Raw genomic sequence first — 12,958 nt, 5'->3', positions numbered from 1 at the left:
AATTGCCGACTACTACGGATACGTCAAGTGAGAGCTGCTAGGATTCTTGGTGCCACCTTGGCTACCAGCTGTTCTTCCATACACAGGTAAGACAGGTATAGAACTGAATAAGTAAATGGAATACAATTAATAGACGAGTAACAAACCTTTCGAATTTTCAGATGCTGCTAACTGGGGCGTGAGAAAGGAAGGACTGAAAGTTGGATGGGAGAATGAAGGAAAGGGGTAAAAACTGAGCAAAGAGGAAGGAACTTGGCCCAGGGCTAGGAAGGCCAAAAGAGACGTATGGATTTAGGAAAGGAAGCAGGAGCGAGGATGAAATGGCAGAAGTAAAAAGCAGGGTCAGAGGTCTGGGTTGAAAGAACACAATTGGAGTAGAGTTGAAGGTGACAGAAGATGAGTCTAGGTTTACTAGGAGAAATAGAAAAAGTCTCTCGGGGACGCTGGCCTTAAGTCTCACAACCACCAGATAGGTATTTCAGAAAACAAGAGGTTCAGGACACATCTCTGAAAGGTCTGAGTTGCCTTATTCAGGTGTGACTGTAGTGGGGGAATAGGGAAATCTACCAGAGAAGTGGCTAGGGCTCAGAGTTATCCTAGGGGCAGCTGACGACAGGGGCAGAGCCAAGGGAACTGCTGGATCAGGAGGCCCACGAACAAAGCAGGGGCATAGCCGCCTGTCACTTCCCTGCCAGGAAGGAAGCCAGGTATATTACTGTAACCAAGGCACACTGGGGTCTTTACTGTATGGAGAACTTGGCTCCTGCCCGCAATCCTACGGCTCGGCGTCACACACAGGAAGTAGGGCCTCTGGGCAACCAGAAATGGGAATGGGACTGAAGGAGATTCAGCCCACAAATATCCGACCACCAGCTTCCACCTCTGCAGTCTGCCACCCTGTGTCTGCTCAACGCATCACAGAAACAAGTTTTCAAGGTGAGTATACAGACGGCAGAGAAAAGTTGAACAATGAGGTCAGCATTCAAAAATGGGGTCAAATCGACAGCTGGGAAGGGGTGTAGAGACAGGTAGAATTTAGATCCTGAGCCTTTAATAACCACTACCTTCTCTCAGTGCTCTCTGTTTTTAGACTCTATATGAGAACACCTAGGGCTTCCCTGGTGGCGCCTGCCAATGCAGGGGACACGGGTTCGAGCCCTGGTCTGCGAAGATCCCACATGCCGTGCAGCAACTAAGCGCATGTGCCACAACGACGGAGCCTGCATTCTAGAGCCCGTGAGCCTCAACTACCGAAGCCCACGTGCCTACAGCCCATGCTCCGCAACAAGAGAAGCCACCGCGATGAGATGCCCGCACACCGCAACCGAGAGTAGCCCCCGCTAGCCGCCAACTAGAGAAAGCCCGTGCACAGCAATGAGAGACCCAGTGCGGCCAAAAACATAAATACGTAGAATAAATAAGTTCAAACAGTAAATAAATACATAAACATAAATTACAAAAAAAAAGAACACCTAATGCAGGTGGGAAGGTGGGAGGGCCACCGTAGAGGTCATCTATGCTACATGTACAAGAACCCCGAGAGCACACCAATCGGTACCACACTTTTCACTGCTGTAGCCGATCGTTCCCCCTGTACTGCCACACTGTAGCACTCCCTTCCCTCATCTACTGCTATAGTCTCTTCGGAAGGTGTTTCAGAACTCTTGTTATGAGAGTGCCAGTTGAACTGTCCTCACTTCCTTCATTTATACCAGGATTGAAGACCTTGTGGTCCGAGATCCTGTCCAGAGAGCAAGCAGGCTAAGGCTCTGTCTTTGTTGATGTATTTCATCAGAAAGGGCTCTACCCCCTCTCCTAGTTCATGGTGTGAAGTGTTCTTGGCCTCTCGGGAAAGTGGGGAGAATGGAAAGGACCCTATATGAGAATGCTAGGCTCTGTAAAACATTTCAGGTTTTTAAAAATAAGACTCATTTTGTATTGGACTGACAACAGTCCTATGAAATACAAAGAAAGCCGAGAATCAGTGACAGGAAAGGATCACCAGTAAGAACTACAGCAGTCACCGCTTACCTCGTAGCATAGGGCACTGTCCGTGATCCTTAAGAAGAGTTAGTAGAAATGCCTTGCCCATCTTGCCCCTGAACCCCTTGAAAGGTACACGACTGCTGTGTTGGTGTTTAGGGGGAGCATCTCACTTACCAGGGACTGACTTCTCCCTTGATTCCTCTGTAGTGATGGAGACTTCCCCGCTGATGAAAAATTCCCTGGGATTGCAACCTCCAAGCCAGACAGCTTTCCTATGGAATGACAGAGAACTTGTCAAGGTGAAACACCAGTCTGCGGGAGAAAGGGAGGAAGAGAATGATGGAAATCGTTTCTGGGAAACTATTTTTACATTATGTGTTGTTTGTTCCCGGTAAATAAACTGAAATCTTCTTAACAGTACAACAAAATCTAAACCACTAAAGCCAACAATACAGGAGTATAACGTTCGACAAAAATTTCTTTGGCTGCGCAGCATGTGGGATCTTAGCTCCCCAACCAGGGATTGAACCCACGCCTGCTGCATTGGAAGCGCAGAGTCTTCACCACGGGACCACCGGGGAAGTCCCAGGACTATCACTTTTAAAGGAGAAGGTACAAACCCCTCGGTTCTATGAACTGGAGATTTTTAGTAAGAAGTCAATATATTTGTTGTTAGGCACATTTTATGTTAGGCTGTCTCCCTGCACAGGATGCAGGCGCCTTGAGAATGGAAGTCATATCCCTCTATAGTACGTCCCTCTTCTTTCTGCTTTGCAGTTTGCTGCTCCACTTGTTCAACCCCACCTAGTAATAACCTATACTTCCCTTGTTCCTGTTTTCCCATCTGGAAAACAGACAAAAGGCAACCAAACAACGCAAAGGTCTCAACAAATAAGGGATATCCAAAACCAGAGATGGCCAGAACTTCTGTACCCCTGATGAAATAGTCCTCATACAAAACCTGATAATCAAATTCCTTAATGCTAGGAATCACAGTGAAAAATAGTATCTGAACTGACTTCTGTCAGATGAGTGAGAACTAAGGTTAATTCAGTGTATCTGAAGCATAGAAAGTGAGGGCAAAAGTGGCACAAGATGGGGCTAGAGAAGCAGAGAGGATTCTAGACCACGCAGAGTCTTAAAGGCCAACAGTGTGTTTTCTATTCTCAAAACAATGCTTGTGAGCGATGTTTATGAGCAACGTTCCAACTTGCTTTGAAGGTTTCTTGTGTGAAGAGTGGATTGGAAGGAAACAAGATATATGGACACCAGTTAGGACCTAATCGCAACAGACAGGCAAGTTCAGTATTAGGAAGTTGAGGAAGAGCTGGCTGACAGATTCCAAAGAAATTCAGGAGATGAACTGAAGCGGGCTTAATGGGGTAGGAGATGGAGGAAAGGAAGGTCTTAGGGAATTCAAGGGTTTACTGCACACATGAGCAAAGTCTCAAAATTAATCATTTGAACGTACAGAGGCGGATCTCCCAAATGACACCGGTTAGGAAGCAACGGTACGCCCTTTAGAATTCCTAGAGACAACACAAATCAACTGTTTCGATGGAAAATTCGGCGGGACTCTTGATTTCCATGGGAATACAGAGAAAAGAGACACTGATCTGGCTTGCAGGTATATTTAGAAAGTTGTTAGCCGGACATCACCTACTAGTATCATGTAAGTAGGCCGTCCGAAGTAGGAAGCTTAGGGGAAAAACCTGGAGGAAAACTTAAAAGCTTAAGCCACACCTCTACACTACACCACCTTTCACAATTTCTTCTCAGATAAGCATCATCCCCATCAGTGAAGAAACTCGTTCGTACCTCATAATAGGAAAAACAGGCCTAAAGATTCAATGTGTGTCTTGGGAGGTCCCATCTATGCGATATCTTCCTGGGACCAGAAAAGGCCCCAGGAAGATCCATCTCTGCACCCCTGAAAGCTTACCACCAAGGAAAATGACTAGGTCCATAGATTTCCTCCCTCAAACCAGCTTACCTCACACATAGATCATTAGCAACTCCGCCCTTACTCACATTATCACAGTCACAAGAGTGGTTAGGGAGAAAAGCACTAACCAGGGGAACTAAAACAGAGGCAATCCAGGCCAAGCTGGGCTGGTGGCAGATATCTGCTCCTTACGCTCGGGTGCATAATGCGACTCACCACAGTGCCTTTTTCACAGACCCTTTTGAACGTTTCTCCACAGAATCCAACAGCTCAAGTTAGTTCATGACGCTTCAAGGTCAACAATCGTCAAGAGAAAAACATGCAATATGTCTTACAATGTTGGATTCCTTACAAACAGGACAAGGAGATAACCATGTAGACAAAACCAGAGCATTTGAAAACATCTGTATTCTACAAACACACCAGTGAATGCTATAAATAAGGTACTATGACATAAAACAAAATGAAAACTAGATGTGAGACTGTTCTCTTCAGTGTACAGACTTCATGGCAGTTGCTGCACACTATCTAGCTACTTAGATCTTTAACTCTCTGTTCTGTTAATACCAAATGAGGCCCAAGTGTGTCAACCTGTTTCCCACAGAAACCAAAAAGTCTACATGCATCTCTTTTCTCCTGTGCCCTTTCACCTTACCTGCTCCCAATTCTCCACCAACGTCCTCCTCTTTCTCTAATTATTCTCCTCTTCATTTTGCTTGGCCTTGCCCCCAAGCATGCAAGACAGAGAGTCCTAGAGGTCCAAGATTCTAGAGTGGCTGTTTGCAAGGCGGAGGAGATTACAGTAACTGCCACACTGTATATACTTCTGTGCAAAGAAAAAGGGACAGTGTTCAGAATGTCTCTCACATATAACAAGAGCTGGAGATGGCAGGATACCTGTGTGGCCCAAGGAACTAGAGCTAGCAAATTATGGGCCAAACAATTGCAACCAAAGGCTGGAAGAGGAAAGGTCTGCAACCAGCTCTGTCTCCTAGCTCTCTGGTATTTGCTGCCAACGGGCAGAGTCTATTTCGTGAAGCATCAAGCACTGAAAAGAAGACTCCTGCTGCTGGAAGGTGACAGGAAGTAACGTCCAATGCAAGATCAAGGCTTGTCCTCGAAGCAATGCCCATAATGGAAGAGAAAAAAAAAAGAGAAAGCGGAAGTGAAATGTTAAGTCGCAAGTCCAACCTGGCCCCCAGCCTAGCCCAGCCCAAGGAAGGTAGGAGTCAAGGAGAAGAAACTAAAAGAGAAGAGCCTTGGACCACAACATTCTCCACAAGGTACACTCAAGAAACTTCACCCTACTCTTGAACCAAGTTACAAAGAGAGCTTCTTAATCCCTACTTTGGCTCCTTAAAAGCTGCTATCAGTTCACTCATTAGACACATATGATTTCAGAACAACTGTAATAGTTCAAACTAGATGGCTCTTTCCTTCCTAAGGATTATTAATTAAAGAAGATCTATATAGCTCTAAGTATATGATACATAAAATAGAATACTCTGTAGAATATAAGTAACTCTTAGTTCAGTGTATTAATGAACGTCTGTAAGAAATGTGGCAATGATTTCCCTAATGGAAGAGCCTGGGGGAGGTAAATCTGTCTTCTAGGATTTCCTCCCCAGAGCTCAGAAACTCAGGTGTTGTTTTAGCTCTCCTACACTCTCTTCACCCAAGCCCGCCTTCCTGTTGGGGATCGGACCTCCCTATTGGCTCTCTCATACCTTTCAACTGCCTGCTTTGTGACATCACTCTCCTACCAAACCTACTACCACTTGGTAGAGTCTTGGGGTTTCCGTGGAGCTGTTTGGACCAGTAACCAGTGACCTCTGTACTGGACACGTGCGCCGTTCAGCTGCAGCCACTCGGACATCCTCTAGTGTTGTCTCCTCATCCCTGGTACCTGCAGTGGATGCTTCCTCTTCTCTGACCATGTCAGGTAAGAAAAGAAACTTTGGAAAGTTTTGCGTTCGATTCTTTTGCCCCTAAATTGAGTAGGAGATTCAAAATAGCATGGAATAATGAGGGAAAGTATTGAACTACACGTCTGGAGACCTAATTTCACTTTTGACTTTGACGTTTACTATCTGTGTGACTTTGGACAAATCACTGGCTGTCTCACAAAGCCTGTTGCTTTCCTTAACTGTTACGTTAGGATACCACGTTGGGTTGATCACTCTGATCCCCTTCTTTTCCAGTATTGAGCCTTAAAGGGTACCCATGTAGAAAACGAAATCAGACACTTCTCAAGAGTGTTTCAACAGAAACATAGAAAAGCCAGGGGACATAGAAAACTAGCAATATATACCAAGATGTTTCATCTCTAATGGTCTCCCTCCACTAGGATTTCGACTAGTTGAAAAGAGAGAATAGGGAGAGAGGATGGAGAGTACTGGGCTCTACAGGGAGGCACAGAGTCGAGCGTAAGGAAGTTTAGGATGGTTTTCATTAGCACAGGCCAACAGGCACCAAGAGATGGGAGAAAATGTAAGAATGAAGAGGGAAAGCATAGAGGAGCTCTCAAGAAAAACGGAGTTTGCAATGGAATGCTGATGGGAACCAAAGATTTTCAATTAAAGCAGAAACAGCACAGAGGGAAACCTGCTCAGAGCAGGGCAAAACCAAGTTGATGGTAGCAAACCCTTACATTAACAGACTAAGAAGGAAAGTAAGGCCAGAACAGGGGATCACCAGGAAAGGCAGCTTATCAGAAAAGTCATACTCCGTTTTCTTTCTTTTATTGCCTCTCTGAATACAGTTGGCCACTTGACAGTTTTGAATATAAACATTTTAGAAATACGTTTTAGAAATGATGCCTCCTATAAACAAGCAACCACAGTGGTTATCTAGGGGGCTGCTTTTCAGTGTTTTATTCTTTCTAATTTTTAAACTAGGTAGACATTTCACCAATTCAACATTTTAAGTGATATCTTCTAAATTGAATCAGAAGGACTATTTTCCTTGGTGTGATATGTAGGTTCTAAGGCAAGGCTGCTTTTCATTTTTACAGTTATTTCCTTCCTAACACAGAGAGCACATTGATCAACAGCCATCGTTCGCTTGTAGAGCTTAGCTACCGAAGAAGAAGAAGAAGAAGAAGAAAAAGTCAAGCCCCACATCTCTAATTCCCCCCCCCCACTTAGGGAATTCCCTGGCGGTCCAGTGCTTAGGACTCGGTGCTTTCACGGCCAGGGCCACGCGGCGCGGCCAAAGAAACAAAACAAACAAACATCCACATTTATCGAAAACCATATTGTGGAGTCCTGTGGATTTTCTTACATTTGAAAATCTTTTTTAATTGGATTCTAGGCATGATGGTTTTTTGAGGTTTTGGGATGCCATCTTCTTGGATGCTGAAGATGATTCTAATCTAAGTTCTAGGATAAATCCAAAAACCTTCCTGATACATTTTAAGCTTCCTTTCTGCTTATTATATAAGCTATATTCATTGAAATATATATTTCTCCTAGGCTTAATACCTCTTACTTGCTGGGTAAAAATATGAAGGAGCACAATAATGAAACTCTTTTACACTTATTATTTTGCTGTCTGCTTCGTACCGGTTTTCATTGAAATACTTGTCTATATGTGTTGTGGCTACCTATACATGCACATTTATTGCATTCTGTTGCTTGTTATGCATTTTTTACTGACATACCTTCTCTGTCTGTATGCATTGGCTAGGAATTCATTCACCTCTATCACCTCCATCGTGTCTTCTGGTTAATAGTATTCACTAAAATAGAGTGGGCAAAATTCACTTTCATAATATTGCATGGATGGTACAGAATGCCATTTGTTAGTAAATTCATTAGGCTTCGATACTTGCCACATACCCCAGTTTTCATTAATATCTATGGATTTCTTTTTCGTTAACGTAATATGCTTGTCATGATTTTTCTTTGTCTTTCTAGAACTTATTGTATCTTCCTCCATATAAATCATACGCAATAGATCAGCTTATTCATCTATTAATTATTACTGCTATTATTATTGGTGGTGGTGTTATAACCACTTTACAGATGAGTAATCTGAAGTAATCAGATAACTCTTCCCTTTCCAAAAGCACTTAAGAAATCCACTTTCGGGTAATCATTTTGAGGTAGGATGAGAAACCAGGCTTGAAGAGGGCAAAAATGACTCTTTCAATTCACCAGTTGGACTGAGCTGTACGTCACCTCTAGGTAATAGCGTGGGAACTGCACAAGCAAAGGGAGACACTGAAGACGACAATGGTAACAGCCGTACTGTTTTCTAATGGACAAAAAAAATGCCTATATTATAAGTTCTATTTCTCCTGCTTTCTGGCAGTATCATGCTCAGAGTGGAGTCCTGGCAAGGAAGTCAGGATACTTAGGTTCTGAAACCTGGTAATGATACTAACATAATGAGAGAACTTGAACAAGTCAACCCGACCTCTCTGAGCCTCAGTTTCCTTACTCACGAAATGAGACTGAGAACATCGAAGTTCTCTAAGGGCCTCCTAGTTCTAAAATGCTTCCAGTCTAGGAAATAGCATAGAAGTCAATACGAGTGCAGGCTGAAGGGAAAGACAGGGCAGGGAGAAGGTTGCTTCCAGCCTAGAGAACAATCTCTGAACCACACCACTTGGCTCTTCTGCCCGTCTGTGCCCAAGATGGGAGCACAGGCAGTGAATAGAGAAGAGTGGAAAACTGCTCAGTCCTTACAGCCATCATTAACTGTCTGATTTTGGGTTTCTCAGGAAGTAGTGATAGTAGAGGTGTCCTGATAGCAAGAACCTTCAGATGATGCCGTTCCTCAAACGTAGTGAGAATTTCTCAACCTCCCTGAGTTTTTCATGACCCTCTTGTTCTTACAGAAAATTTCCAACATCCATCTCTACTTGGAACTCTAAATTCTCTGCAGCATTCTCCTCCTGTGGTGAGCAATGCAACTTCCCTAACACGAAGTGTCTGCAACTTCTCCAGAGTCTCTGCCCCTGCCGTCAGTTCGGCATCGGCTACCGGTACCCCTTTCCAGACACTCATGGGTAGTGCCTACCTTTACCAACATTCTAGCACGACTATGTTATCTGGAGTTACTGACCACAGCCAGATCTCCACTTCAGCTGCTTCCTATCCAGGTGTTCTTGAGTGGGACATCACAGCAAGCACTGAAAAGAATTCTTCTTCACTCGGAGACTTTACTCTGGCACTCACTGACCGCCACACAGCTGCCTCCTCCATGTTTCTGGCAGCCCAGGATGATAAAACTTCAGACGCCAAGAACATGGTCCCTCTACATCCATCGCTTTCTGCCAGCCTTGCTCAGGGAACACCATCTCAGATTCCAAATCAGGGGCAGAGCCGCCTGTCACTTCCCTGCCAGGAAGGAAGCCAGGTATATTACTGTAACCAAGGCACACTGGGGTCTTTACTGTATGGAGAACTTGGCTCCTGCCCGCAATCCTACGGCTCGGCGTCATACACAGGAAGTCGGGCCTCTGGGCAACCAGAAATGGGAATGGGACTGAAGGAGATTCAGCCCACAAATATCCGACCACCAGCTTCCACCTCTGCAGTCTGCCACCCTGTGTCTGCTCAACGCATCACAGAAACAAGTTTTCAAGGTGAGTATAACAAACGCCAGAGAAAGTTGAAGAATGAGGTCGGCATTCAAAAATGGGGTCAAATCGACAGCTGGGAAGGGGTGTAGAGGCAGGTAGAATTTAGATCCTGAGCCTTTAATAACCACTACCTTCGCTCAGTGCCCTCTGTTTTTAGACTCTATATGAGAACACCTAGGGCTTCCCTGGTGGCGCCGTGGTTAAGAATCCGCCTGCCAATGCAATGCGGGGGACACGGGTTCGAGCCCTGGTCTGCGAAGATCCCACATGCCGTGCAGCAACTAAGCGCATGTGCCACAACGACGGAGCCTGCATTCTAGAGCCCGTGAGCCTCAACTACCGAAGCCCACGTGCCTACAGCCCATGCTCCGCAACAAGAGAAGCCACCGCGATGAGAAGCCCGCACACCGCAACCAAGAGTAGCCCCCGCTAGCCGCCAACTAGAGAAAGCCCGTGCACAGCAATGAGAGACCCAGTGCAGCCAAAAAAATAAATACGTAGAATAAATAAGTTCAAACAGTAAATAAATACATAAACATAAATTACAAAAAAAAGAACACCTAATGCAGGTGGGAAGGTGGGAGGGCCACTGTAGAGGTCATCTATGCTACATGTACAAGAACCCCGAGAGCACACCAATCGGTACCACACTTTTCACTGCTGTAGCCGATCATTCCCCCTGTACTGCCACACTGTAGCACTCCCTTCCCTCATCTACTGCTATAGTCTCTTCGGAAGGTGTTTCAGAACTCTTGTTATGAGAGTGCCAGTTGAACTGTCCTCACTTCCTTCATTTATACCAGGATTGAAGACCTTGTGGTCCGAGATCCTGTCCAGAGAGCAAGCAGGCTAAGACTCTGTCTTTGTTGATGTATTTCATCAGAAAGGGCTCTACCCCCTCTCCTAGTTCATGGTGTGACGTGTTCTTGGCCTCTCGGGAAAGTGGGGAGAATGGAAAGGACCCTATATGAGAATGCTAGGCTTTGTAAAACATTTCAGGTTTTTAAAAATAAGACTCATTTTGTATTGGACTTATAACAGTCCTATGAAATACAAAGCGAGCCGAGAATCAGTGACAGGAAAGGCTCACCAGTAAGAATTACAACAGTCACCGCTTACCTCGTAGCATACGGCACTGTCCGTGATCCTTAAGAAGAGTTAGTAGAAATGCCTTGCCCATCTTGCCCCTGAACCCCTTGAAAGGTACATGACTGCTGTGTTGGTGTTTAGGGGGAGCATCTCACTTACCAGGGACTGACTTCTCCCTTGATCCCTTTGTAGGGATGGAGACCTCCCCCCTGGTGATGAAAAATTCCCTGGGATTGCAACCTCCAAGCCAGACGTTTTGTGTGACACAAAGTCAAGAACTCCCCAAGTCCTGCAGTAGCAGAAACAGCCACATACTTGAGAGTAACCCACCATCTGAACTTGGGGACATTTCAGTGACAGCTCCAGTCCAGAGTGCCAGGCGTCTCCTGGCCCTGCCTCCAGCTCCAAGCCAGGGACAAATAGAGAGTAAGCACGTGGATGATATCAAAACCAAGCTTTCAAAGCCTCTGGATGCCTACCAGATCCCAACAGAGAACCAAGATCCTCCACTACTCCCTTTAGGAATCCCTGATATTCACCAGCCGCTGGCCTGCACCGATCCCCTCAGCCAAGAGGAGCAGCCTGGTTCTGAAAATGCTGATCTGGGAGAGAACAGCCGGAGTCGTCAGGACCTAGGGACACTTGAAAATGGGATTGAACCTAGCAGTGGTCTTGCAGACATTACTACACTGGCGGAGGATATTCACCTTCCCCAGCTCTTTAATCCTTTGAAAGATCTTGATCAATCCCAAGGTCCCAACGTGATCAAAGCTAAAGACACCAGAGCCATTAAGGTGAATCAGGTGCAGGAAAAGCCAAGTGTCATAAAGGTTCCCTCTGATCAACCCAGGAAGAACAAACAGAAAGCCTCTGAGCCTATCAGTGGCGCTCCCAAGGCCAAAATCCAGCCAAAGAATCCAGAGTGCCTGTTAGGGGGAGAAGTGGTTATATGCCACGCTGCAGTCAGTGACAGGGCTCCTGTGAACACGGCCAAGCACTCTCAAGGCAAACCTCAGAAAGCTGCATCCAGAAAGATCAGCAAAACTAAGAGCCACGGGCAGGAAAAGACCAAAAGGACCAGAGGGAGAAACAAGGCTGAAGAGAACAAGCAGTCAGGGAACAAAGTCAAGGCAGAAGAGAAGCCAGCAATCCCCCACACGAAGCGAAAGGAACACCAAACTGAGCTTCTCCAACAGAGCTTTCAAAAGCCTCGAACCTCCCTTGGCGTGCGCATGCTGGAGTCTGTGAAGGTTCTTCATGCGCTGGGGAAGAAGAATGAGACGAAAACTGGGCTCTCTTCCTGTCGGCTCTTGGGAAAGTCAAGCAACCCCAAAGACCCCCAGCCACCCCCAGCTATCCAGCCATGGCGGCATACCCCACGTGAGGGGAAGGGTCCTGAGAAAACGCAAGTCCAAGCCCAGAAACCAGACAGCAGTGCTGAAACAGAGTGTCCATCTCCAGCCCAGTATGAGCGGCCTCCTCCTGGGAAGGTCAAGTTGATACCTCTGCCTTTTTCTGCCTGGGACAAGCCTCAAGCTCGACCCGCTCCTCGGAGGCCACAGTCTCTGGCCTCACATCGGCCTGCTGGGGCTTACCGTGCCCAGCCTGGTTCTACTGACTCAGCTCAACCTGCTGCAGTCAATTCATCCCAGCCAGCTCCTGCCTCTTTGCCAGGCCCCGCCAAACCAGCTCAGCCAACTGTGACCAACCCAACCCAACCGGCTTGGACCAACCATACCCAGCCTCGTGTCCCTCAGTCTGCTGCTCCTAGGCCTGCACCCTCCAAAACTTCATCTGGCGCTCCTCTCCAGCGGGAGCCTGTTCCCCCTGCTGTGAATAAGCGCCAGTCCCCACCCAAGCTCCAAACCCACTTTCTACTCCAAGACTTCAGCAAGCAACGAGTTCCATGGAGGGAACCCAACGTGCCTGAGCCAGTCATGTCAAAGCCCATCGAACAAGAGCAGAGGCCAGAGCGAGAGGCCATGAAGAGGCGGGCTCAACAACAACGGGAGAATGCTGCCAGATACACCTCTTCGGGCAAGCTGCAATTTTTCACCGAGAGGGAAAACGAAATGGAAATTGCCGACTACTACGGATACGTCAAGTGAGAGCTGCTAGGATTCTTGGTGCCACCTTGGCTACCAGCTGTTCTTCCATACACAGGTAAGATAGGTATAGAACTGAATAAGTAAATGGAATACAATTAATAGACGAGTAACAAACCTTTCGAATTTTCAGATGCTGCTAACTGGGGCGTGAGAAAGGAAGGACTGAAAGTTGGATGGGAGAATGAAGGAAAGGGGTAAAAACTGAGCAAAGAGGAAGGAACTTGGCCCAGGGCTAGGAAG

The 12,958-nt window shown here is 46.3% G+C and overlaps 1 protein-coding gene across 13 annotated transcripts in view; it reads right to left on the bottom strand.

Annotated features, from left to right (window-relative positions):
- Positions 1 to 2,069: 2,069 nt before the first annotated feature.
- The window catches only part of LOC309621775 (uncharacterized protein), a 243,846-nt gene continuing 232,957 nt past the window's right edge, over positions 2,070 to 12,958 (bottom strand). For 12 of the 13 annotated variants that reach the window (XM_082409122.1, XM_082409116.1, XM_082409121.1 and 9 more), the window contains one exon: positions 2,070 to 2,258. In XM_082409122.1, the coding sequence (XP_082265248.1) occupies positions 2,071 to 2,258 (188 nt within the window). In that variant the 3' untranslated portion in view covers position 2,070. Of the gene's footprint in view, positions 2,299 to 12,958 lie in introns of all 13 variants that reach the window. The other variant, XM_082409123.1, reaches the window with a different exon arrangement.

Source organism: Balaenoptera borealis, assembly GCF_965194805.1.
Source record: "Balaenoptera borealis genome assembly, contig: HAP1_SCAFFOLD_981, whole genome shotgun sequence".
Lineage (NCBI taxonomy): Eukaryota > Metazoa > Chordata > Mammalia > Artiodactyla > Balaenopteridae > Balaenoptera > Balaenoptera borealis.
This window is presented reverse-complemented; position numbering and strand designations above follow the sequence as displayed.